The sequence below is a fragment of the Cydia strobilella genome, chromosome 14 (genome assembly GCF_947568885.1).
Source record: "Cydia strobilella chromosome 14, ilCydStro3.1, whole genome shotgun sequence".
Taxonomy (NCBI): domain Eukaryota; kingdom Metazoa; phylum Arthropoda; class Insecta; order Lepidoptera; family Tortricidae; genus Cydia; species Cydia strobilella.
In genome coordinates this window covers 15,553,646-15,581,474 of record NC_086054.1, presented here as the reverse complement: position 1 = coordinate 15,581,474, position 27,829 = coordinate 15,553,646, and the positions used below count along the sequence as shown (strand labels likewise).

General features: G+C 37.2%; 2 protein-coding genes across 2 annotated transcripts in view; one reads left to right on the top strand and one right to left on the bottom strand.

Annotated features, from left to right (window-relative positions):
- LOC134747240 (alpha-N-acetylgalactosaminidase) overlaps positions 1 to 20,109 on the top strand; it is a 62,909-nt gene extending 42,800 nt beyond the window's left edge. The window contains exons 3-10 of the mRNA XM_063681845.1: positions 2,942 to 3,035; positions 9,173 to 9,348; positions 10,142 to 10,303; positions 11,159 to 11,356; positions 13,374 to 13,538; positions 14,334 to 14,406; positions 17,641 to 17,785; positions 17,898 to 20,109. Of these exons, the coding sequence (XP_063537915.1) occupies positions 2,942 to 3,035; positions 9,173 to 9,348; positions 10,142 to 10,303; positions 11,159 to 11,356; positions 13,374 to 13,538; positions 14,334 to 14,406; positions 17,641 to 17,747 (975 nt within the window). The 3' untranslated portion in view covers positions 17,748 to 17,785; positions 17,898 to 20,109. The remainder of the gene's footprint in view (positions 1 to 2,941; positions 3,036 to 9,172; positions 9,349 to 10,141; positions 10,304 to 11,158; positions 11,357 to 13,373; positions 13,539 to 14,333; positions 14,407 to 17,640; positions 17,786 to 17,897) is intronic.
- Positions 20,110 to 21,205: 1,096 nt separating this feature from the next.
- Positions 21,206 to 22,882, bottom strand: LOC134747401 (uncharacterized; the record flags this gene model as incomplete). The annotated part of the gene is made up of 2 exons (XM_063682025.1): positions 21,206 to 21,350; positions 21,693 to 22,882. Coding segments are annotated over 2 exons (1,305 nt in total), but the record flags the coding sequence as incomplete, so codon positions are not given.
- Positions 22,883 to 27,829: the final 4,947 nt, after the last annotated feature.

The window sequence follows — 27,829 nt, the reverse complement described above, 5'->3', positions numbered from 1 at the left end:
TCGAAATGAAAAGTGCACCATTACAGTCTCGAACTGTTGGCGCTCTCACTGCGTTCGAGCGCCAAACTACCTCGACAGAAATGGGTGCCTTTGATCCCTTGGTTAAGAATCTACTATTTTATCGTGTTTGATCTTTGCTTCAAGATCAATGCCATAACTATTACTTTTGTAAGTACAGCAAAAATATAACCAATAATTGCACTATTAACGGACAATGCTTTTTCCATTGTTGTCAATACCCTTGACTTTTAACTTATTACACCAGAAGTGATTGACTTTAAATTATCGTTACGATCATAGATACCGTTTTTGCCGGGCGTCTTGTAACAGAATGGCGGACAATGAGCAGATCTGATTGTCTGCTCATAAATTTGCGGTTACATTTTTTCTGACAGGCAAAAAGGTTACAGTGATCGCGATAGTTAAATACAATGATGGATCAATTTTAAAAGAGTGAATATAATAAGTAGGTACAGTAAGCATCAAGCAGATAGTGACGAGTAAAGTGGCCAAATATATTGGAAAACATCCTTATTTCTCTGGCAACAAAGATTTGTTACGATCTCCGTCACTTTCAATTCTCATCTACTCAAAGGTTAACTGGAAGAAATCCCTTAAAGGGATAAGTTCGCCTTTGTACTGCCTATTTCTGTGCCATATTTGTGTTCTATGTCTTTGTACAATAAAGAGTTTATACATACATACATACATACTTTCTGTTTATTGCTGACTGAGAATTTATGAATTTCCCCATTTTTAGGCTGCATGGATTAAGAAAAACACATTTTTAATATAGTTGCTCAAAAAGTGCTACTTTACGTAGCTGTTTAGCGTGCGGAAAATTGGTTTTCGCGAACTAGTGCTTTTTACTTTTCCATTTTTTTTAAATTTATTCTTGTTCCAATTCATGACTACTTATTGATGAGTGTTAATATTAGTTTCTTTTAAACGTCGCAATCAACATAAAAACCTACTATTAATGTAAGAATACGAAAAATATACATATTATATATTTTATTACTTACCTCTTCATCATTATAACACGTCTATTTTTTTTTATATATTGAATATTGAAAAACCGTTATTAATAAGTTGTCTGAATGGAACGGAACGCCTGTCAAAGAAGAGGCGTTTTTTCTTTCTGCTTTAAGTTGCCAAAGGCAACATTCGATAGTTTTTATAAATGTACGATACACAAATAATCGTAATTAACGATATTTGGGTAATAATAGTACAATGTTTTATATTTACATTTGATTCTGTCTTATAGAACATGCATTAAAAAAAAACTTTTATTGACGTGGGTTCAATAATAATAACACCCAGCTAAAAAAACACCTCTTCATAATGTCAATGTCAATGATGTCACAGAATTATAATATAAATGTTTCGAATTCCTTACTTGTTGTTTTTCTTATTTTTTCGCAACTGTATTAAAAACGTCGTTCGATACAAGTGCGGAAATGTCAGTCTTCACTCGTCCCGAGTCTTGCCACGAGCCGGATGACATACTTTCCGCACTAGCATCGAAATTTACTATTTAGTCCCGGCAGGCCGGCCACTCCATTGTTTGATATTTTCGCATATTCCTCCTTCATTTTGGTTTTGTCGTAGTCGGATAAATAGCCAAATTAGCTTAAGCTTACGTTACAAATAAATCTGACACCGCCACTGTTAGTTTTGCTAAACGAGATATCGCAATGTCCAATGTGTTTCATTACAATGAACAATAGTTAAGTAATTACTTCATAATTGTAGCCTCGTTCCATCATTTTCATTATCATGTTGCTTATTTAGATTACGAGATTATTACCATAGTTTTACATACTATGATTAGTTTTCGCACTTAAACTATCGTGAGACATATTTCAAAATATTTATCAGTACGGTTTTTACTCACTATTATTTTTAGTCGCTTTTGGCGACATGTTTCGGATTCTTTGGTTTCGAGCGACGAGGCGGGCGGCGCGGGCAGTGCACGACGTACAACCGCCGCGGACACGTGCCTGAGGATGGATTCCCAAAGAATCCGAAACATGTCGCCAAAAGCGACTAAAAATAATAGTGAGTAAAAACCGTACTGATAAATATTATGATTAGTTTTGTTTTTTTTTTCGAATTTTTGTTGTAATTGTTCTAATAAGATTGTTTTATTAAAAGACCAGGAAATAAGAAAAAAAAAACTAGGGATATTTGTATGTTAATTGCGAAGTCGTTTGCGGTTTTCTTAAAACAATAAATTTTGTCGTATTTTACGATATTTATTACGAGTTTCTTCCAATTTAAGTTTTAGATTTTTATGAGGGCTAAATATCAGTAATAACTAAAAGGAGGTAACTTGATTGTGACGTCACAGGTTGCATTTCTTATTACATAGTTCCACGCTAGTTAGTAACGTTTGCACATAAATCAGCACATTTTCGAGCTGTCAGAATATGGTATTTGTATTTAGTATTTGTATAGAATATGTATTAATTTATTTGCAACCTTTACTGACGTGCCCGCAAAATGGCTACTAAAGTGCGGTGTATTAGTTATTCTAATTTCATAGTAATAAAATGTTTAGATATTTCATAATGAGTACACTACTTTTATATGACTGGTAGGAAACTCTTATTACAGTTATAGTCTATACAGGATGGCCAAAAATATGTGCAACTTTTACTATGAGACCAACCGCGACATCGCGAAAAAAATTTTACCCGCCCATAGAAAATGGACCAGCCAAAATATATGAAATAGCCAAAATTTTTTTCGCGATTTCGGGGTTGGTCCCGTAGTAAAAGTTGCTCAGTATAATCCCAAAACCTCACTGGCAACGGAAATGCACATATTTTTTGGCCAACCTGTATATATATTAAAATATCGCACAAATAATTGCCTCAACGAAGAGTTAAGTAACCCAGGTATACCATGACTAACGAGAAAAAATCTATTGCAGGTACACAGCAAGGGTCTCAAGTTCGGCATTTACGAAGATTACGGCAACTTCACGTGCGCCGGGTACCCGGGCGTCGTCGGACATCTTGCCGGAGGTACTCGTCTTGCCCATACTTACCCTTACACTTTGAATACTTAGTGCCAGTTGCACATCCGCACTTAAAGGACTGATCAACGTCACCCGGCGCGCCGCGGCGGTTTTTTATGAAACTTTCCATACAATAAAATTTAGCGAACTCTTTAACGATGACAAACAGTTTGGTGCAACCGACCCTTAATGGCGTTAAGTTATCGTGCCTGTATAAAGATGATTATTTCGCCAGACCCTAATCGCGAGCGTGCCCATTGTTGGTGAGCGCGTGACCATTGTCTATCAGCGAGTGGCATGCGCTCATCATCAATGGGCACGCGCACGCACAAAAGGAACAAAGGCTTTTGTTTAACAGATTAGGGTCTTTGGCGAAAAAATCATTCGAAAAGATGCAGACTATACCATCAGGAGGTTTACTGCTTATAAAACAAATGTGGTATTTTGACTGCTTACTAACCAAAAAAAATATCACAACAATGTATTGTTGTCATTCAAGTTAACTAATAAAACAATATAAAACAATTTATATTTTCGTCATAACAAGAAACCTCGTTTGTCATCAATTTCAATTATATGTGACATTTTCAACCAAAAGGTACCACATTGTCGCTTGTCAATAAGGTTGATTTCAAATTGAAGCTATATGGAAATAGCGCCTTATTGACAACCGAAAATAAGTACCCTTTTGATTGAGAATGGCACATATTTGCATTTCGAACAATGGACAGACTACTGAGACTACAAATCATCGTTCTAGTAGAAAACTATTACCCTACTTTAGACTAAAGGTTCGGCCACACCAATGCTCCAAATAAGCACCGTAATCGCAGTGATGCGACTCCTTTATCGCGTACTGTCCACACGGGAGGGCAAGAAACGTTCATGAAATCACTAGTATAAAACAAAGTCGCTTTCCGCTGTCTGTCCGTCTGTCCTTATGTATGCTTAGATCTATTAAACTACGCAACGGATTTTCATGCGGTTTTTTTAGTAGATAGAGTGATTCAAGAGGAAGGTATATATGTATAATTTGTAAAGGTTTTGTGTAAATTCGTTGAACTATCCGTGCGAAGCCGGGGCGGGTCGCTATTATTATTATATTTTGACAAATCACATGACGCTTAATTTTCTTAATTGTGTGCAATTGTGTATTGCGTATTTTTCTTCTGTTTCTTTTTCAAATATGGGAATTTTTATGTTATTTCTACTCAGAAACACGAACTCTTTTGATTCTAATAGGAGAAAAAAACGTGTCTCAAGGCTTTTATTTTCATTCCGTTACCGACATTCAAAGTCTATGAATTATAATAAATTAATTAAAAAATTAAAAACACGACTGCAGAATTTTAATCGTCTCTCAAAGCTCTTCATTTTGATACCCCACTCGATAAAATTGCAAGTTTTTTTTTTCCAAATGTCGCGCGTTATTGTGTATTACGTCCGCCATGTTGCTTTTATTATGACGTCGTATAGCCTGTGTCTCCCGGGATGACGTAAGGCTTCTAATGATATATCATACATCTAAATCGGTTAAGGCATTTAGAAGTTATGGTGGAATAAAGAAACTCACATACAAACATGAACCCTGAAAACAATACACTCCTTTTTTTGGGCAGTCGTGTAAAAATGGTAACGGAACGGAAATAAAAACCTTGAGACATAAGAGTACAAACAAATTTTAAAAATAAGTGTAGTACAACTAACTTTACTAAATAAAATTTAATTATATTAATAACGGGTCACTCACGTATTTTAAGTACCTCCTCCTCCTCGGTACGGAGTGAAACATGTGTGAGTGACCCGTTATTAATATATTTAATATGTCTGTGTCTCACGGAAGTTTTGTTATTAAATAAAATTTCTCTCTAATTGGAATGTTTAATAAGACACGTGACACATGAGTCACACGACAGATGCAGTTACGACATTCTGCGTTAACCGCAGTGGTCGCGTCCATAAGAACGCCATTGTATTTAATCAGTTGTTGCGGTTATTGCTTGCATATTTTCAGTGGCGTCACTACGTTTACGGTGCATAACGTTAGTTGTTATGAGCACCAGTGTGGGCAAACCTTTACACCGTTATGAGCTAACATGTCAAACAGCTGAGCAGGTGTAATTTATGGCATAAAGGTCTTCACATTACATAAAAACTGTTATACATGCTTTAAATTCATCTTACACTTAAAGAAGCTACAATAGGAATGTAAATTAAATGGAATTGATATTTGAATTGTGTAATCAGGCGAGTCCAAAGGCGTTGCAACACTCGTGACAGTCGTGACGTGTTTCCTGGGCATGTCCATTAGCCAGGACCTGCAACTTCCTTTAGGTTTTATGAACTAGCTATGACTTGGTCGAGTAGGTACCGCTCAGAAGTAATTAGGCACCCGCAATTTTCACCATACAATTGTATACAAAAATTATTTTCAAAATCATACTGTTCGATCGCAGGCAAATGACTCTCTTACATGTTGGATTGAATTTTTATTTGGGTAAATATATTGAGCCTCAAATTGTTGCCAAAGGCATCCTTTAAAATTTTGAGTTTACTTTATGCAACGTTTTAAAAAACCCTCATGTACTGGTTCGTACAAAATAAAACGATTTTGTACTGGAAAACGATTTATCGATTTTTTTACGCTTGCCATTTGGTAAATAGGCAATGTACACGAATTTTCTGCACATTATTATCAAGTTCGATATATCTGTTAAATTAAAAAAGTAAACTGCACAAAAAACTGTTACCCGACTTCGACTTAGCGGTATAATTCTGAAAGTCGATTTTGTATACAATTGTATGGAACAAATTACGAGTGGCTAAATAGTTTTTTTTTTTCATATAAATAGTTACACAGTTACACATATACTATAAACGCGCCGCGCTCAACTCTTACTTAATTTAATGTTTACATTTGTGACTTATTCTATTGTTAGTAGAAGAGACCGTTAGTTAGTTAGAAGAGTTATGAGCGTTAGTGTACATATGTCATATAAAGCTAGGTTTATCATAACGGTAATAAATACTAGCCACGTATAGCCCTTTTTAATAGGTATGTAAGTCATATCTATACAGTCATCAAATACGTTCGTTTTCAAATTACCTAGTAATAAAAATCTCCCTAAGCATACGTCCTACTGCTAGGCACAGGCCTCTTATGCGCGTGAGGGCTTGGGCTATAGTCAGGCCTATGGAACTCTCCGCGCGAGCTCGGATTTATACCTACGACTCGCTTCCCGCCGGCGGGACTCAAGCTAGCCAGTTGGTTGCCACACGCGCTCACGCACGCACGTCACCGCGCGCTATGCTAAAAAAATGTCTTCCTCAAGAACAAATAACACAGCTTGTAGTGTGAATGCAGAAACAACAAAACAAATAAAAAGTATAGTCTTTTTCTCTTTCGTACTTACACCTACTGTTATTATTTTTACGATAGTTACAAGCTACGTAGGTACTATTAAATTATTTTAAAGATGTAGGTAATGTTTTTTACGACACATTTATAGCTAGATATCTACCTAAGACACCTAAGTATTTGAAAGAAGCGTCGGCAACCCTAGCGTTGTGTAGGCGCGCGCGGTGCGGGGAGCGGCGCGTTGAGGGTCACTCCATTGTATTTTTGTGTAGGTATCAAAACGGTAGGTATTTGCGTTTTCTTTGAGAGGTAAGTATCTGTTCGTAAGAACTATTATATAATCTGTGCTATAGTCCCCACGTTAGCCCAATGCTGCTGATGTTGATGGGGACTTCACATAAACATATTTCTACGCGGATGTATGAGGCTTCCTCACGTTATGTTCCTTCACCGAAAAGTAGTAAATAACTATCAAATGATATTCCGTACATAAGTTGGGAAAAAATCATTGTACGAGCCAGGGTTTGAACCCGCGACCTCCGGATTAAAAGTCAAACGTCAGATCCACTTGGCTAGCCTCTAATAACCCAAACCTGATTAATTACCTAGTAGATACTTATACTTTTAAATTCTTAACTTACCCAATGTCACGGCGGACACGCTATACATTAAAAATCACTCGCGTTTCTATGTATGAACGGCACGTCTGTACACGCGTCATGCGTCATAGTGTGAGTAACTTGCTTAAAAACAGTACTGAGCGGCCGGCAAACGGCCGTCAATCTGTTGTCGCGGGGCGAGGTAATTCGAGTCGGGACGGGGCGGAGCGTGGCCGTTCTGTATGATAATACTATTACTTATTCTGTGCTAATGTCTCCAACAACAGCTTCTTGTACCGAAAACATAAATATTACATGCAAAATAATGTATCGTTTACATATTACGTGAGATACGTATGATACCGATTTACACACACGTGGACCCGGGTATGTCCTTAAACTACGTCCAAAAGAGAGGTATGGGCACTGTGAATGACATCTCGCTTTGTGTGGTAGGGCACAGGACAGCGGATGTCATTCCAGATCTAGAGCAGAGCCCAACTGGGGAGGTACCTCCACCTTACAGAAAACCGCAGCCAAATAACACTAGACCCTACTAATAGTGTTGTGTTCCTGCCGGTGAGTAAGGTTGCCAGAGCTCGAGGGAGAGGAGTGTTAGGGTCGGCAACGCGCATGTAACTCCTCTGGAGTTGCAGGCGTACATAGGCTATGGAGACTGCTTAACATCAGGCGGGCCGTATGCTTGTTTGCCACCGACGTAGTATAAAAAAAAAAACAGCCCCGCATGAAATTAAAGCAATAGATGACTATCAAGCTCGAAGCATAAAAAATGTCGTTTCCCGTACTGTCAGTTTTATGTGTTTACGACAGTGGATTGACCCATTATTCAGTGATTTGTCAATTTATTAATGTACAGTCAACACAGGAAACAGCAATGCAAAAGTGTCAAAATTATCTGTGCATGAATCTATTAACTGCCTACAATATTATTATAAATTACTAGCTGATTTCGGCCACAGCGACTGCGTGTACCGGACTTGGTTATTAAATCTATTAATAATCGCACTTAAACTATCGTGAGACATATTTCAAAATATTTATCAGTACGGTTTTTACTCACTATTATTTTTAGTCGCTTTTGGCGACATGTTTCGGATTCTTTGGGAATCCATCCTCAGGCACGAGTGTCCGCGGCGGTTGTACGTCGTGCACAAAATAATAGTGAGTAGAAACCATACTGATAAATATTTTGAAATCTATTAATATTATTATGTTCATAACTCAATGAAAATCTACCTACTACAGTTAAAAAAAATATATTACAAATAATTGTAATACTCCACAGTATTACAATTATTTGTAATATAATTTTACCATACTGATTCAGACACTTTCTCGTCAAAAAATATATGAGAAGGTATAAAACTTATTCAGACTTTAACCTTATAGGAATTTTATATGATTTCCTTTGGGTAACTATTATTTATTACACTGAACTAGATGCCATATGATTGTAATAAATGCAAGATATTTGATTCAACCTTGGAAAAAAAAAACACCCTAATTGCTATTTTTGCCGACTGTACAGGAACCAACTCATGGCACAATTTGTCGGGAGCGATCGATCGCGACAGAGTGCCTTCCTCAATTACGCAGCCTTGACACAATTAATGACCGGCTAATGCGTTCATTAATGCAGTTACAATTTCCCTTTTAAAGCTGCGTGTGTATATATTTTTTAGGGTTCCGTACCCAAAGGGTAAAAACTATTACTAATACTCCACTGTCCGTCTGTCTGTCTGTCTGTCACCTGGCTGTATGAACCGTAATAGTGAAATTTAGTAATAGTGAAAATTTGCTGTCTAGACAGCTAATTTTCACAGATGATCTATTTCTGTTGCCGCTATGACAACAAAATTCAACAAATAAGTACTAAAAACAGAATAAAATAAATATTTAAGTGGGGCTCCCATACAACAAACGTGACTTTTTGCCGTTTTTGCGGTACCCATCGTGCGCGAGTCCGACTCGCACTTGGTCGGTTTTTTCATTAATAATTTACTAATCTTTTCCATTTATACCTTTATATTCATAGTTTTACATTTTTTCTCTAAAAAATGCACTGTTTAGAAAATATTGTTATACCTAATTACAATAAAGTTAACTAGCTTTCGGTTTACTGCGTGGACCATGTGAATTCACTTGTTTTATCATTTATTTTCCCAGATTCCGCCACATTCGCGTCGTGGGGCGTGGATTACGTGAAACTGGACGGCTGCTACGCCCTCCCCGCTGATATGGACCACGGGTACCCTGAATTTGGACGCCAGCTCAACCTGACTGGACGACAAATGGTCTACTCTTGCAGTTGGCCTGTATATCAGATATATGCTGGAATGCAGGTAATAATCCTAACAACCTGTTGACGAAAAGCGAAGGTATCTTCTTGAGTTTGGACGTAATTTCAACCGGACTGGTGTACTCTTGCAGTCGGTCTATCAGGTATACACTGAAATGCATCAAATACCCTAATGTAGTCGGCTGGCGGCTGATATGGATCACGTTACCCTGAGTTTGGTCGACATCTCAATCTGACTGGTCGACAGAAGCGTTTGCGTTGGGCTGTGAATCAGATATACGCTGGCATGCAGGTGAGATTTTACTTTAAACATACTTCAGGCGTCTATGTAGCGGTTTAACATACCTTATGGATGAATATTTATATAATTTTAATTGTAAGTGCAGCCGTAAGTGCACTGAAAGGCGCTGTAAATGCTGTCATATCTACAGTGAAAGGTGGGCTACTTAATGTGTAAAGTCGAAATCTTATGAATGAATTTATTTGCAAGAGACAAGATTATATAGATGTTAAAACAATTTACAATGCGTAGAGGTGCGCTCATATTTTGCCAACAATACTGGCATGCAAACAATATTACTTATACCAATTAATTATACACAATTAATTTAAATGGCTTATTAGGCTATGAGCTCAAACTAAGGGGCTAATTAGACACATTGGCCTATAAATTATACTTCTCCGTCAGACGAAAAATTACCATTTGGTTGGTTAACTTGGTTGATATTGTAAAAAATTAAATCCAGTTATTCTATTTTTCCTCCCTATCTTTTGTCTAAGTCCTCGGCCTTTTGAATCCAATGATCAATAAATTAGGTACCATTTCTGATTTCCAGCCAAACTTCTCCTCCATCATCGAGCATTGCAACTTGTGGCGGAACTTTGACGACATACAAGACTCCTGGGCCTCCGTCGAGTCTATCATAGACTACTACGGAAACCACCAGGACGTGATCGTGCCGAACGCCGGGCCTGGACATTGGAACGACCCTGACATGGTAAGAATATATCCTTTATTTCTGTGGGTGTGGGAATGCTGTTACGCATGATCCCCTGGGGCTTGAGGGGGTATGTGGGACTCCTACCTCCCGGCTCTTTCCACAAACACCGGCGTTTCCCACAACGTGCCGTTTGGGGAGCCGTCCTGGGATCTCAAACATTCTACCACGATGCCCCCCGACGGTTATAATCCTACGGTTACGGTTATCCTATAGTAAACAAGCTTTCGATCATTATCAGAGCGTGATGGTAGCCGTCATGGATATATGTTAAGGCCTCCATAATGTTATATGAATTATTGTAGCGTCAATAGCACTCATGATAATTTAATTTTTATTACGTTAATTCAAGGAAAATAGAAAATAGGAAAAAGTTGGATTACGATCATTAGCTAACTAACTCGTTGAAAACTTAACTTTCTAAATAGTTAAATTTATCGATCCAGCTCTTTGCTTATTAGATACTTACCCTGCTGTGTGTTCTACTAGTAGACAACGATTAGATTGCCTTATAAGGCAATGAATCGAAGTGTTTTAATAATAAATTTATATTTACTGTTATTGATTGAAAACTAACAACATAATTATTATTATTACTCATAATTGAAACGGAAACAAAAATTTATCGCGTGCACTTTCATTATCCTCGTAAGACCCACCATATAAAGTTTTCCAATTCTTAATTTAAACCTTGTTCTATAAGTAAATTGGAACGAATTTCGTTTGTTTTACAACGCAATGAAACAATAGAAATGATACTTTATTTGTTTCATGCAAGGTTCAAATTAGATTGCATCGAATATTTAGGTTTCGAACATGAACAACATTTTTAAAAGTTGTTTTCTCTATTTTCAGCTTATCATCGGCAACTTCGGCCTATCATACGAGCAGAGTAAAACGCAATTCGCGATATGGGCCATATTGGCAGCGCCTCTACTGATGAGTGTGGATCTCCGGACCATCCGGCCTGAATACAAGGCCATACTGCAGAATAGGAAAATTATTGAGGTGGATCAAGACCCGCTGGGGATTCAGGGCAGGAGGATATACAAGGTAAGTTATTAAGCAAATATACAATTTTTAGATCTTTTAAGCAGTAATCTAAATATTGTTGTCGCCCTAATTTATAGAATTGGCATTAACAGCCTATATAACAGATCGCCTCATTTAGAGGTGCCTTCTCATCTAGCCACAAAACTTATTAGTTTGTCTACTTGGTCCCAAACCAAACTTCTATAAAATAAAATTATGAAAACGGATTATATCGCGTATATTGAATTTATAATGCATCCCGACGTTTCGAACGTGTTCGTGGTCAACGGGTCACTGTGTCACTGAACCACCAGCGCTGTCCGTTGTCCACGAACGTTGTAAAGGGTTCGCGAAATAATCCGTTTACATAGTTTTATTTCATGAGTAACTATTGCGGTAACCGAAGACAATATTACAAACCCCTATACTTAAGCATAAGAAGCATAAGTAATATGCTTGCGTACTTAATACAGGTATTTTCTTTTTACGTAATCGAAAAGTAGCGAGACTGTACTTTTTATATCGACAAATGACTTCATAGTTTACCAAAGAGCTGCATCTTTTTAGGGTTCCGTACCTCAAAAGGAAAAAACACCGTTATACAGAGGTATAGAGGTAGAGAGGATCACTTTGTTGTCCGTTTGTCTATCCGTCCGTCCGTCTGTCTGTCAGACATTTTATCTCGGCAACGCGTGGAGGCAACGCGGCAACGTATCGAGGTGAAATTAAAAACATATACTCGGGTCTGTAGTCCCTTCAAGCTGTAAAAAATCAAACTTCTAAGTTAACGTAAAAAAAGATACGGCGACAAAAAACGTACATATATGAAACTATGAAATTTGGCAAGCTATATCGTTTTATACCACAAGCACAGTGAGAAATCTGAAAACTAAATTTGTAAAAAAAATTAAAAAGTTAAAAAGTTAAATTTGTACGAAACCCTCGGTGAACGAGTCCGACTCGCACTCCGGTTTTTTACTTTAGGATATAATTAAAATCTGTGGTATTTTCTATAAAAAGGGACCTTATTGTCAATGGTGCTTACGCCATTATACTATTACTGGCTATCTGTTCATCAGAATGAGAACCGGAAATAACAATATTGAGTATTGAATTATATTTAATACTCAATATTTTTATTTTTATTTTCGTTAGTTTAGCTAGTTTATAGTTAGTTATTAAGAAGTGTATGGGTTTTTTTTAATGCCTGCAATAAAACACTTTATTATTATTATTATTATTATTATTATTATTATAAACGATGCTCCGATATAAATACAATGCCGCGCGACGCTGTGCGGCATAAGCACCATCGACAATAAGGTCCCTTTTCACAGAAAATGCCCCATCTAGGCATCTATGCGGCTTACGGCGAGTTACATGATGACACTGTAACTTTGTGGTTTACCAGTCAATCCGTACACTAAACATGTTTATTTTCCAACAGCAAAAACTTCTTATAAAAAGCATGTCTAATTTAAATAAACTCAGTCGGAAACATCCTGTCTGAAAATTGCTCATCGCCTGATTGTGAGACGTCGTATTTTTTATAGAATCAATTTCCAAGTAATAAAACACTTGAGATGTATACCTACCTACACAAAATTGTAATCTGTGTACATAATTGTTCTAGTTTATATGCCGCATGTAGATACTTACACAATTTGTCAAATGCCCTATGAATTATGATCTATATTGCGAAATGACGTCTTCTTGAACGACCCAATACGATCAACGTTTAGAGGGCCAATCGAAAAAAAATTAAGAGAACATTTTTGCGTTAGGCCCTCTGTTCGATTTTCAAGTTCAACCGAATACTGATAAATTAATGATTTGGGTTCAGCCCTTCTTTAAATAGTATCCATTTAATTTACTAGTGGTGAGGGGATCTCACGTGATTAATGACAGCTCATCAGGTAAAATTGCAAATCTCTTGTCTCCTTCTAAACTACCGAAGCTCAGCAGCAGCACATGCATTGGCAACAACTGCTTTATAAATACAAGCCCATTAACCTCATAAATTGATTCCACTTTTCAGCATCGAGGCATCGAAATTTGGTCACGCCCCATCCTGCCCATCCAAGGACAACACTACTCGTACGCCGTGGCTTTCGTCAACAGACGGACGGACGGAACGCCGTCTGATGTGGCCGTCACACTTCGGGAGCTGGGACTTAACAATCCCGCCGGGTACAGAGTCGAGGTAAGACGGTCTTCTAAGCACCCTGATCTTTTAGTTCAGAATATCTTTTCACCTCAGCAGCTCGAACAAGCCCACTTTCGTCACTCCCTAAAGTGAGGAAAGTGCAACTTTCCTCACTCCAGGGAGTGAAACAAAGTAGCTTTTTAATTTAGTGAAGGCCATATGAACTGCCACTTCATACTTTTATCTTTCTGTGTAATTCGGAATACATTTTAACCTTTAATGTAACCTTTAATATGTTCTCACTACTGAGGTGAAAAATTATGTGTGCAACACGAGAGCAAAGTTATTTTACATCTCGTGTTTTTGAGTCCCTCGCTACGCTCAAGGTTCTAATTTAGAATCACTCGCTTCGCTCGTGATTCAATTATAAAATCTTTCGCTTTCTCGGGACTCAAAATAAACACTCGCAAGAAAAACCAACTTTCCTCTCTTGTTGCACAAATAAATTTCCGCATTCCTCCCTACCTTATGATTAAGTAAGACATACCCTCAAAAATCACTGCGGAACTTTGAATTATTTAGTCTCCATTGCCTGGCCACACTTGAGATTTGTCGCCAAACATTGACATTTACCGTACATTTCTGATCAAACAAGTAAATTTTGACGCTATGCATCGTCGCGTCGTCATTTACCGACCCAGAAATTTACAGGTTGTACATTGTCAATGTCAGAGGTGTCAATTGTCAAGTTGGTGCAAAAGGAGCCGTTATATTTAAGCGTTTCGCCAACTTCCAATCCTAAAATTGGTATATTTGCTTCAAACATAAGACAAAGGCCTTGTTTTTTATCAGGACTTGTACGAAGATGTGGACTACGGCGTGCTGTCGCCGCAGACGAAGATCAAAGTGAAAGTGAACCCCTCAGGTAGAACGTGTTGCGCTTGTTCAGTATCTGGGCGCGGACTAACATCGCTGGGGCTTCCATACCTAGGACTTTTATAGTATTTTAGTTTTGAAAATCAAAAAAACTTTTATTAAACTAAATTAATAACTAGCTTAAATCTAAAATAGGCTCTTGAGGCATTGTACCAATGATGCTGGCGGCATTTCCTCGTTGTACCTATCGCAATGCTGATACGTTGTGCGAGGAAGCCGCCAGCTCTTCGGTCACCAGTTACGTCAACCAGACGCTTCGAGATTTCTGCAAACAACTTATGCGCGCCGGGACCCCATGGAACTCAAATTATAGTAATTACCTAATTGAAATCAATTAAGCTTAATTTTTTCACGTTACGGTTCAGTTACTCTTTGAATATAAATTGTATCCAAAAATTATCCCTTGATTGAGAAAAAAAAATGTGTTTTCGTATTTCACTACAGTCAACATCTCTGATTAATGGATTGTAAAATATTTCACAAGAAATTGAACCAGATATTTGCTTCGTACGAAACTTGTATGTCCATAGACTTTAAGGGCCGATACAGATGGACTGCAACCCGACTGCAATTTGTATTTGAATTGCACGCCGACTGCATGCCAACTGCAATGTCGGGATGTCCCTAGATGATATTCTCGAGGAATTTAGTTTAGTTTAGTGATTAGGATCTGTTTATGCAAAAAGTTTTGGAATGGAAGCCCTAAATTCACTCGGCAGCCGGTGTTTCATAAGGTTTTGTATTGCTATAAACCCGATGCCAGTTGGAAAGCTTTATATTATTTTATTATCGGTGTAAGGTAGCAGAATTCCACGCCAGGAAGAGGTGAAGGTATGGTACTGGGGCCCAATCACATGAGGATTGCTGTTAAATATATGCTTTGGGATAGGGGAAAGGGCGATGGGAATCCATACAAATCGCTCATTTCACATATTTATGGTTTAATTACGTCGTTGGGTCCCAAATTTAATGAATTCTTACGCATTGAAGCATTAGTTTTGTCTGTTTTTTTATTCCGTAGACTAAAATGACAACCACAAATGTCAAACGTAGAAATAATGTGACCAGCCTAAAGCAAACAGTGCTGATCTTTGATTTTGGTTTGTGAATAACCGATAAAATTATTAAATTAATTTTAGATTTAAAATAAACAATAAATAAAATCTACTCACTACTAATCTACTCAAACACTAAAAAAATTACATTGACGTATCGCCGACCTGACTCAACGCCATTTTGGTATTTTTGATATGTGATTTGATACGTAAGTATTTAATATTCATTAAATTAAAAAACCGGATAAAAAAAAACATTCATTAATCATTACTTTAATCGTATAGTGATCGGATGTATTCAGTGCGTTTTCTCTCGTCTTCATCAACAAATATAAGTACCTCCCAATAGTTTATTTTCGGTTAGTACCGGTTGTCGCACATCACTATTTATAAAACGTAAAAAACTAGCAACACATGAAATGTCATTTTAGTCTACGGAATAAAAAAACTTTTAGCAGAAGGTATGGATGGTATAGAAAGGATGCCAATCTCTTATGGCAAAATTGTTGCAAAAGTGACCGCTTTTAGCTTTAAATAATAGTTCCTAATCTCTCCGGTGGCGCTAGTTAGGCTCTGGGACATGAGTATAACATGAACCATATAAGGCAACAAATAACCCGACCAAGTTACGTAGGTTGTTTTTGGTAGTATTTCGGTGTATAGTGGCGCCGCGCCGCCTAATTACTATTTTTTGATGGACACTTTTCATACATAGAGATTTGGCTCCTTTATATAGTCTCCATGGCAGAAGGTTTGACACTGTCGGTCTATTGCTGATCAATCAAGTTAATTAAATATGTCGACGAATACAAATGCACATTGCACAGTGATGCACTCAATCTATAATTTTATCACACACTAATTTTATGACACAAAATAATACTAATATGTCAATCGAATTTCATAGTTACATCGCTTGTATAACGTTTAAAGTTTAACCTGAATCTAGTATTTAAATTTCTATACCTTATTTGAATATTAACTTTTCCTTTTCTACTACACGTAGAATAAACATAAGCGGAGGTAGATTCTGATCAATCAACATTAAGGGCTTACGCTGATTGGTGCTCGCAAAATGAAATCAGTCGTGTTGTCTCGCTCGCACTTATTGTTGCGCGTGATCTGCCTAATGATAATCAACGTGGTATCAAAACAAGATGAAAACCTTAACAAATAGTTGAAGCAGAATCGAGCCCACGAATATTTTCTCTATCCTTTACGTAATATCAAAACCTTATTGGAAGAGCTAAACTAGTCAGTGCTAAAGAGGACTTAATAGACAGAGCAACAGCTGTATAAAAACGTGCCTACTGTATCCACAGTCAGTGCGCTGTCGCAGTTTGTATGAATCAAACCCATAGGCCTTAGGCTACTTAGCTTAAAATTTCTTTGTAGTTTTACATTTATGTAAAATGTATAATTTTGCTGCAATAAAGAATATTTACTTACTTACTTATTATAGATGACCTTAAGAGCTGCCGCGAAAATTTGGCTTTATTCGTTGATAATCATTAGAATAATTTTGAGACAAATCTGGTTAAATATGACCTGCGTGCGTAGCCAACATGCCAATCGTTAACGCTCCGCAGAGAGAGATAGTCATCGCTCTCGACGCTGCTGAGCGAGAACTATTGGCATATTGGCTAAGCACCGTGATCTATTGTAACGGCAGTTTTGTCCTCTATCGTTAGCCTTCATTTGATCCATACTAAAATCGACACTGTGTATAATACGTGTGATACTGCCACACTATACTAACGCTGCTCTTATAAATAGTCACCTGCAATAATATCTTATTTCTAGAGCCTTACGAACGAAACGAAACGAAAGGAACGAAAGGTCCGCTGCCGCCGCCGCGCGATGTTGTGGCCGGGCCGTTATGGCGTGTCATATATTTTAGCACGCTTTGTTGTGTAGGTTTAGCCAAGCACAAGGCGCGACGCAGCGCCGCCCCTGCTAACAGGTCAGCGACGTCAAACAGACTGCGTCCCGCCGGCCCCTTGCGTCCACGCGGCACGGACGCGCGCGGACGCGGCGCTGCGTCACGCCGTGTGTTTGGCCAAGCCTAGATATTATTGCAGACGACTCACTCAGACGATATCACTGTTGTAACAGTCCTCTTTAGCGCTACCACCACACCAACATCCTAACCCACAGTTCCCCAACAGGCGTGGTGATCCTGCGCGCGGACGCGCAGCCCGCGTTCGCGTACAACGCCATCCCGACGAGGACGCCGTACTCGCCGCTCAACGACGTGTTCCGACTGAAGAAGTAACGCCATCTAGCGAGAACTGAACGCGAGTACAATTGAGGGTCATTCTTAAAACATATGTCTACGGTCTAATTGCCGCGACCCATACTAAAGTAAAGGAGTCGCGGCAATTGAGGCAAACGCAGACACATTCTCAGGGAATGACCCTTGAAGGAGCATTCCATGACGTTGTCTACCATTGTTCCGTACAAACGGGAATTTTCTAAAGGTTTACAAGTGATTGATATTTTTCAGTGATATTGTTATAATAATTAGGGTGACAGCTGGTAGCTACGGCTACTAAAACCACGTGCGTGGATTAGTTTCTTTCTCTGTGACAAAAATATGTCCAAAAAAATAATTATCGGCTTTAAAGACTATTGTTATTTACGATACAAGTGCGGAAAAGAGGAAATTCGAAACGAGTGGCGATAAATTAAAACACGACAGCAGGGAGTGTTTTAAATCGACACGAGTTGCGAATTACCTATTCGCACGTGTATCGTACAACGTTTTACAGTACACATACCGTTTAAACTTTCGACATATGCACGAAAAGTGCTCTTTCACGCACTAGTGCGAGAAAGTAGCACCATATGTACTGTAAAAGAAGTTACAATTCACGAAATAAAATGCGTTTGTGCGGGACAACCTGTGGAATGCTTCTGAAGTGGAGTTGTGGTGTAGGGGTAAGGTTCGTTTTCGTGTGACAAGAGACAGTGATGTGTACATTGGCGTTTTTCTGTCAATCTGTTAGTTAAAAGCTAAAGTTATTACGGCTAATTTAGAAGAAAACACCGTGCGAAAAAAAACTTTTCAACCCTCGTAACTTTTTTCCACTTTCTAGTTTATGTGAGTATGTAAAGAGCCTGAAATGAAAGCAAAATCTCAGTTATTTTTTTATTGCAATCTTAAATCTTGGAATCACGGTTAATCTTTTTAAGGGTATGAAACACCTACTTAATTAAAGTATAAGTATTGTAATTAAATAGTGGACCTTATCCCTGTACAACTGATATATCCTGTAGTAAATGTGCCCAGTGGCTCCCAGTCTGTTCTCTGTTGTAATATCGGTGTCTGTAGTTACCGTAGAGGCGGAACCCACAGCGGCGTACTATAAACATGTAATGAAGCTAAGTGGGGTCAATATCTTTAAAAATGTATAGATGCGTAGCGCGTGGAAATACCCCCTGCAGTCCAAGGCTTGGAAAAATAACTACAAAAACAAACAAAATTTATCTGTATTGACAGCTGTTCAGATGGCGCTTTACAGCCCCGTAATACATAACGAGGTAAATCAATTTACTTTGAAACCAAACAGGATATAATAGGATAGAGCGGTACTGTCATAGTAAATTTTGTAGCCACAGTAAATTCACTGCCATCTATCGACACACGATTAAAACTAAAAATAAAAATATCAAAAAATGTATTTATATATGGATAAATGATTTTTTTTATTTGCAATGTTTGCATTGATTACTTTTGTATTATTTTGACCCATGTTTTTAAACTGATTGCGTAAAATTTCTTAAATAACAAACGAAACCGTCAACACCATCTATACGAGAGTAGGCCAAAGGTAGTGGCGCCATCTGATCGAGAATCAAATTTTCTTGATTTTCGAGGCACGTTTTTCCTTAGACTGTATCCATCTATTACGGAGTTATATCTATCTTTGCTTGAAATGTATGGCAACGAACAGCGTCGTTTGTTTTAGCTGTCAAAACTACATTGCCGAAGTCGGATAAAAATACAAACAAAAGCATGTACTTATACTGATTGATTTTAGTAGGTAAGAGCCATGTATAAGTTTCGATTTTGTAACCAGTAACTCTTGTAAAATGGGGAATTGTAATCCCTATTTCAAAACAGGATACCACATATAGTGAGCGTGTAAATATGAACTGTAGACGGCAGCGCAGAAGTGCCCTATTCATTGGCGCGAAGAATTACGTCAAGTTTCCATTTTTTTTAGATTTAAGCCACTAGATGGCAGGCCCTACTATGCGAAATAGAGACAGCGTGAAGTGTAGGGGCAGCACCTGCTTAGAAGCGTGAATTGTTTTCGATCCAGGTCACGAGATGGCAGACCCTCCAACACGAACGGTATCATTTTGGTTACGAAATCAGACTTATAATATAAAGAAAATTTTCAATATCTTCGGTGTGTGCCGCTGTGAGCTCCCGTCAGAATATTTTGGTTCTCTTGCCTTAGTTTACATTTATTTATATTTCATTTCAGTGTGATCAAGTAGAACAGAATTTGTGTAACAAAATGTGAGGATCGTTTTTGCCATTGCCTGTTAGAGTAAGGATGTACATTTTTAGGTGTCTGTAATTGTAAGTTTTTTGTAAAGAATATAATAAATAATTATACATGTAAGTAGCTTGTTTTATTTAAAATCGTAACTTAATACTAGACAACGTAATCATACTAAGCAGTCACTTGGTAATTAATAAATTAAATTTCAAACATACGGAACATTTAAATTATATACTAGATGATATTGTCTTCGGTTACCGCGATAGTTACTCATGAAATAAAACTATGAAAACGCATGCACAACCAGCCTTAAAGTTTATAGTCTATGATGGTTCATTATTTTTAGTATGTGGGTATTTTTGCACTTTGTAATTTTTGCTCAGTCACCCGTTGACCACGAACGCTGTAAAGGGTTCGAAACGGGATGTATTATAAATTCAATATACGCCATATAATCCGTTTTCATAGTTTTATTTCATATATACTAGATGATCTAAACAAAATTCATGAAGTACAAAATTATTGTATACCTAAATGTTATAAAAAAGGCGAAGTTATGTACTAAAGGCAAATTTAGGGTAAGTATTTATGCCAACCCTTATTTACAATGAACTGCGACAATGATAGCGGGGCTTTATAATTGTAATTATAATTAGGCATTTGTTTATTAAAATTCGAAATTCATTGTATTTAAAATAACGCGTTTTTTTTTATTCATCTTTTTATTTAGGGACTTTTAATCTTAAGATTACGCCAGTCCCATAGTAGCTACGTAAAAATTAGAACTTATAAATAAAAAATTTGGCCTAAGTCGAATTCGCTCGGTAGGGTGCCCAGAAGGCTGGCCGCATTGCCCCGCTGGATGGCAATGCTGATCCACTGGGCAAAATATTGGCCAGCCCTCTGGTCACCAGAAGCCTCTATGAGGCGCCTTGACAGCTCCTCGTAGAGACGACGCGCGCTAGGTCATTAGGCATGTTATCATCATTGGCCTTAACGTCTGTTGCAGACGATTTATCGTGTAACACCGGAGAGACACCGTTTTTGATGGCTAAAAAGACCGATGCGAGACCGACATGGCCTACCGCAAGCCTGACAAGAGAAGCTTGCGGAAAACGGTACTGACATGTTATAAGATAGTTAAAAAAAATTAAACACCTACGCATACATTCTATTCACCCTAAACAAAAATAACTCCTACTATTCATATATTTACACTGTCAGTGAAATTGCTCCACACTTTATTTCAGGCGTTGATGTTTTTGTAACTCAAGTCGTGATTAAGTGTGACTTCGTGGTCTGTGTATTTGAATCTGCTGGCGGTTGTTGGTAAAATTTCTTCCTCAATAATGTTATTGCTCCTGTAAGAAATACAGAAGACATAATTTTAATTTACTTATGTGATGTGTACCTACTCATATTTATTCATTGGCCTTTAAAAAGTAGGCGCATATTTACAGTACAAGGCATAAATAATTGGCCATAAGTTAACTTAGCCAACAATAAGTATGAAATAAGTAGTTACTTATTATGTGTCATAAGTACGTCATACCAAAAATGCTAGATGCAGCAATTATAAACATACTCTTATTTAAACAATCATAATTACAATGAACTTGAAATCTGTTAATTATATTAAGAAAAATATTAATTAAAGAAACAGGTACTTAATGTACAAAAATATTAAGTAACATGACATTTACCTTTTAAATCTATTTAATAATGCTTCCTCCTCAATGTCTTCGGTGCTCATTCCTTGCTCACTAGCCACTATCTCATCAGGTATCCTTTCATCAGTTATATTGTCAGAGTTATCACTCAACAATTCCTGTGGCACTGCAGTGAAATTGTAAGATGTTTCAATACTTGACTCCATTGATATTTCTTCGCTAGCCGTATTTGATGATGATTCATTTGAGGATTCCTCTTCTGTTATATTGCCAGAGGTTTCAATGCTTTCATTTGTATTATCATCAATCAAATAAGACTCGTTACTCAAATATTCTTCCTCGGTTATGTTTGATGATTCATCTGAGATTTGTTCACCAGAATAACTGTTGGAGTTTTTAATTATGGAATCACTTGAAATCTCTTCCGAATTAATAGATTTATCTGCATAAGATTCATTTGATAACTCTTCCTCAGTCATATGTGAAGATGACTCATTTGAGAATTGCTCTCCAGTTTCGTTTTTATCCAAAACAACACCGCTATCGTTGAAACTTTGAACATCGATTAAGTCTTTACTAAATGTCGGTCGAGTAGTATCGTTCTTTTGAACTAGTTGGGTAGTTTGTATGTAATTTGCCTTTGCCGTTTGTAAAATGTCTTCCTTAGTAATATTTTGTTCAATTTTATGTAAGTTTTTAGATGCTGAAGGGTCCTTTCTTATTTTTACCGATTCAATTAGATGTCCATTGTTTATATTATGATGTTTACTTGATTTTGGCTTGGTGTTTATATTACCAATCACAATTGGTACCTTTTTTAATTCTTTAGATTCCACATGGTCTATGGCTTTTTGGTTGCTAGATTTAGGTGGTGCCAAAGTCACAGTGAATCTCTGTGTCTTCATGAGAGGCTCTCTTGGTGCGAATGACCAGGTACCTTTCTCGTTCTTGTCCTGCATTATAAACTTTCTCATTAACGGCCTTTTAGTTGGTGACTCCTTTGGCTCGTCGTTCACAGGTTTGGGGGTGACCACGAATTTTACGTTGTTTTTTGGGAAAAATGATAATTTTCTTCTCTCCTCGGGAGGTCGATGCCATACTGGAATACGTGGTCGTTTCTCGAGGTTCACGACCGGTTTGGTGATGTTAGGCTTTCGTTGGGCATAGGCTAATGCAATTATTATGGCCGCAGAATAAAATATCTGAAAGAGACGTAGGGAATTTTACTTTATAAGTTACACACCCTTATAATATCCTGTTAAAATAAACACGTGTTGAAATGGGTAAAAAGACCTTCTCAAGAAAGCATCGCAACCAAAACTTGTTAATTTATCAACTTAAAACAATGTACTATGAGCTGAGTATACCCAAAGGTAAGCCTCGATGCAGTAAAGTTAGTTCGTAGTGAAAAAAAACCGGCCAAGTGCGAGTCGGACTCGTGTTCCAAGGGTTCCGTACATTACTCAATTTTTAACAATGTATTTTTTTTGTGAAACGTGAGTGAAATGTCTATAAAACCCCGTAGGGGTTGGATCAAAAGCTAAGTAATTAAGTCCGTCTCACGCTTGACTGCAATGCACATTTCTAATAGGTAAAGAATTATTTTGTAGTTTTTATTTTATTTGAGACCCAGTACTTTCGGATATAAAAGGGGGGGGGGGGGGGGTCATTTTTGCCTATTTTCTGTTCTTGAATAACTTCTAAACTGTTTATCCTAAAATTATAAAAGATATATATTTGAGATTCTCACAATGATCTCTTTCATTTGATTTGTAACACGATATAGTTTGAAAAACTTTATTTTTAAATTTTCTCATATATTTTTTATTGTTTTATTAATAGGTACCAATTTTGTAAAAAAAATTTTTTACCCCCCAAAAGTGGCCTCCATGTCTAGAATCCATTTGTTTACGTTATATTTCCGTCTGTGGGTCACAAACTTACATATGTGTACCAAATTTCAACTTAATTGGTCTAGTAGTTTCGGAGAAAATAGGCTGTGACAGACAGACATACGCACAAGTGATCCTATTATGGTTCCGTATTTTTCTTTTGAGGTACGGAACCCTAAAAAAATCATATTTATCAGTAAGTAGGTTAGAAATAGTAAATAAGTTGTAGATTCAATATATAAAATTACCATAGCTATATTAGCTATGCAAGTCTTAAAATTATATAATAACCCAAACCACTTCTACGTAAGTAGTTACTATTTCAATTGACAATTCATGCCCTCAACTCTTGCATTAGTTTACAAAATGAGACCTATAATTGAGTTAATACCAATCAAGTTTAGATATTAGGTACCTAAATTAGACTCCTATCACACTAAGCTTGCACTGACTTAAGAGTGACAATGCTTACCTAGGTAGGTACATAACTTTTTCTTTATTCATTACATTTCACAGCATAACAGTAATAATATCTCTCTTCTATTAGCGCTGAGGATGGCTGAGGGCCTTACTGCGAAACACGAAATTTTGTTATCTGCCTCTCCTTAACTCTTGCATTCGAGCGCTATCGGCATAGGCAGATAAAGGCATTTCGATTTCCGATTTTGCGGTGGACCCCCTGTACATGCTTGGCATGAAAACTTAGCGTGGACCAATTTTAAAGATAAAGATAAAGATAAAAGACATTTATTCGTGACGATCACAACACAAGTACGAACATGTACAGACAACAACAGCAAGAAAAGAAGAGATCATCAAGTGTGCATCACGAAATGGACCCAACTCAGCATAATGCTAGCTATAGAGCCAGCGCTGGTCTTCCGTAGGGCCCATTCGGTGATTTTGATCTTCTGAATCTTGTTAACATTAGTAGGTAATGTGAAATAAAATAACTATACAAATTCCTATAGCAAACTTTAAATTATCAAATCATAATAAAACTTACCAAAAATATCCTCATTTCGACCAAACACCACTTTCACACGACCTGACCAAATCACAATAAGCAAATGGCATCTAACTTGGCCGTCAGCCTAATTATAGCACTTCCTTCGGCAATGCATTAATGTCTAATGAACGATAGTGAATCATAATCAATTTGGCTATTAATATCCATTTAGATATTTCCTAGGTCGGTTTTAGCTCGTTTGGAGTCTATAAGCTAATTACACACTAGGATTTTAAGTTAGTAAGTGACTGTGAAAGCCATTTCACCTATCCTATAATATTTGATAATGATAAAACAATAGAAAGTTAAACCAATATTGAAATAGTTATTTTCACCAATATGCTCGGAAATGTTCACCTTATTGTAGCAAAAATTACGAGAAGTTCTTCTTTACGGTCCAATTCAAATAATAAGAAAAACAAACCTGTCCTGTGTGCGAACGGGAAGTAATTACTATATTGTTTTTTACTTTTTTTTAATATGTATCCACTAAGAAAAGTGAAAACAGATAATTATTATAGCCACAGCCCGCGTCTACACGACCCGATCAGCTATCATTTTAATATAGTAAGATAAACGACCTTACATGTCTCGTTCTTACAAGATCGTCGTGTATGATCGTGCGAATAGTGCTTAATAAAATCAAAGAATATAATTTTTATATTATTTAGGATCTCATGTGTAGAGTCCATCAGTGATGGAACATCACTAATTCAAATCTGGACTTCCGGTTCGAACGCCATCTTGATAGTAGCCTCGTGATTAATTCCTTTGTTTTTTGCTCATTAATATTGTTTAAAGTGTAATATCGATAGCTTTATTATACAATAATCTAATGTGGTAGTGTGCAGTGAATGGAGAATTAATCTCAAAGCGTGTTTAACCACCATTTTGGAGTCAACGGCCGGTAGTCCACGTGCTTCTCGTAAAATCCAGCTATCGGTTTTACGAGACAACTACAACAACCACCGAACAGCGTCGTGCTCTAAGAGCATTTATTTTGTTCCTACCCTTTTACGTGACATTGGCTACGGGCAACACCGCCCTCAAGTCCATCAAGAAAAGAGAGATAATTCAGATCTGTCACTTTGACAGCTAGAGATAGATTGCATCAGAAATGGAAAACAGCATTAGATTGTTAGTTAAATCTGATTATAAGTAAAAGTTGATAAATAAAGACAACTGTGGTTTTAAACATCAAGTGTTTTTAATTGAGAACTCGTACATCATGCGTGCATATACAATTAATTCGTGGCAATACGTGGATTTGAATTTAAACTGATGTGAGGCATACTAACATCATAGATCTCATGCGTGCACATACAACATATATTGTACTAGTTATTCTTTTACAAGGGGACAAAGTTGATGTTCAACCCCTCGTGCTAATATTGATACCCGAGCAACGAAAAGATTCCAAAATTGAACCACGAGCGTAGCGAGTGGTTCGAAAAGTGAAATGTTCAGCGTTGCGAGGGTTTCAAGGCACGAGGGTTAAACAAACTTTGCTAACGAGTGAAACACATTTTTCGTGCAACGCGCGAGAAAAATACGAACATTACCAATCAAGTCTCAATGGACGCAATTAAATGTTTATCATTCAAAATCAACATTTATAAGTCAGTTTCACTAGCCAACATGACAAAACAACTCAAAATTTGCAACTTACTTTGCAACTCTTGTGGTTAAAATGCGACCTTCCCATTGTTTTTTTTTTTAATAATAAAGAAAGCTTTTTCGAGTTGGTGTGGTACAAATAAGTTTTCATGTGTCTGTGTTTGGTGGGGCAGTGTCGGAATTATGGTTCCCACATTGGCTGTTATAAAATGTTATATAACATTGTGTGACAGAGACAACATAATAAAATTAATAAAGCACTCTCAATCCTATCATGCTGTCCCTGTCACACGATGTTATATAACATTTTATAACAGCTAATGTGGGAGCACCATTACGCTCAGATCAGACCAGTTTTCACATAATATCACAATAATCAGTTTTAATTATATCTGGAAATATTTGGGCCGTTTTCATGTGTCTGTGTTTGGTGGGGCAGTGTCGGAATTATGGTTCCCACATTGGCTGTTATAAAATGTTATACAACATCGTGTGACAGGGACAACATAATAAAATTAATAAAGCACTATCGATCCTATCATGCTGTCCCTGTCACACGATGTTATATAACATTTTATAACAGCTAATGTGGGAGCACCATTACGCTCAGATCAGACCAGTTTTCACATAATATCACAATAATCAGTTTTAATTATATCTGGAAATATTTGGGCCGTTTTCATGTGTCTGTGTTTGGTGGGGCAGTGTCGGAATTATGGTTCCCACATTGGCTGTTATAAAATGTTATACAACATCGTGTGACAGGGACAACATAATAAAATTAATAAAGCACTATCAATCCTATCATGCTGTCCCTGTCACACGATGTTATATAACATTTTATAACAGCTAATGTGGGAGCACCATTACGCTCAGATCAGACCAGTTTTCACATAATATCACAATAATCAGTTTTAATTATATCTGGAAATATTTGGGCCGTTTTCATGTGTCTGTGTTTGGTGGGGCAGTGTCGGAATTATGGTTCCCACATTGGCTGTTATAAAATGTTATACAACATCGTGTGACAGGGACAACATAATAAAATTAATAAAGCACTATCGATCCTATCATGCTGTCCCTGTCACACGATGTTATATAACATTTTATAACAGCTAATGTGGGAGCACCATTACGCTCAGATCAGACCAGTTTTCACATAATATCACAATAATCAGTTTTAATTATATCTGGAAATATTTGGGCCGTTTTCATGTGTCTGTGTTTGGTGGGGCAGTGTCGGAATTATGGTTCCCACATTGGCTGTTATAAAATGTTATACAACATCGTGTGACAGGGACAACATAATAAAATTAATAAAGCACTATCGATCCTATCATGCTGTCCCTGTCACACGATGTTATATAACATTTTATAACAGCTAATGTGGGAGCACCATTACGCTCAGATCAGACCAGTTTTCACATAATATCACAATAATCAGTTTTAATTATATCTGGAAATATTTGGGCCGTTTTCATGTGTCTGTGTTTGGTGGGGCAGTGTCGGAATTATGGTTCCCACATTGGCTGTTATAAAATGTTATACAACATCGTGTGACAGGGACAACATAATAAAATTAATAAAGCACTATCAATCCTATCATGCTGTCCCTGTCACACGATGTTATATAACATTTTATAACAGCTAAT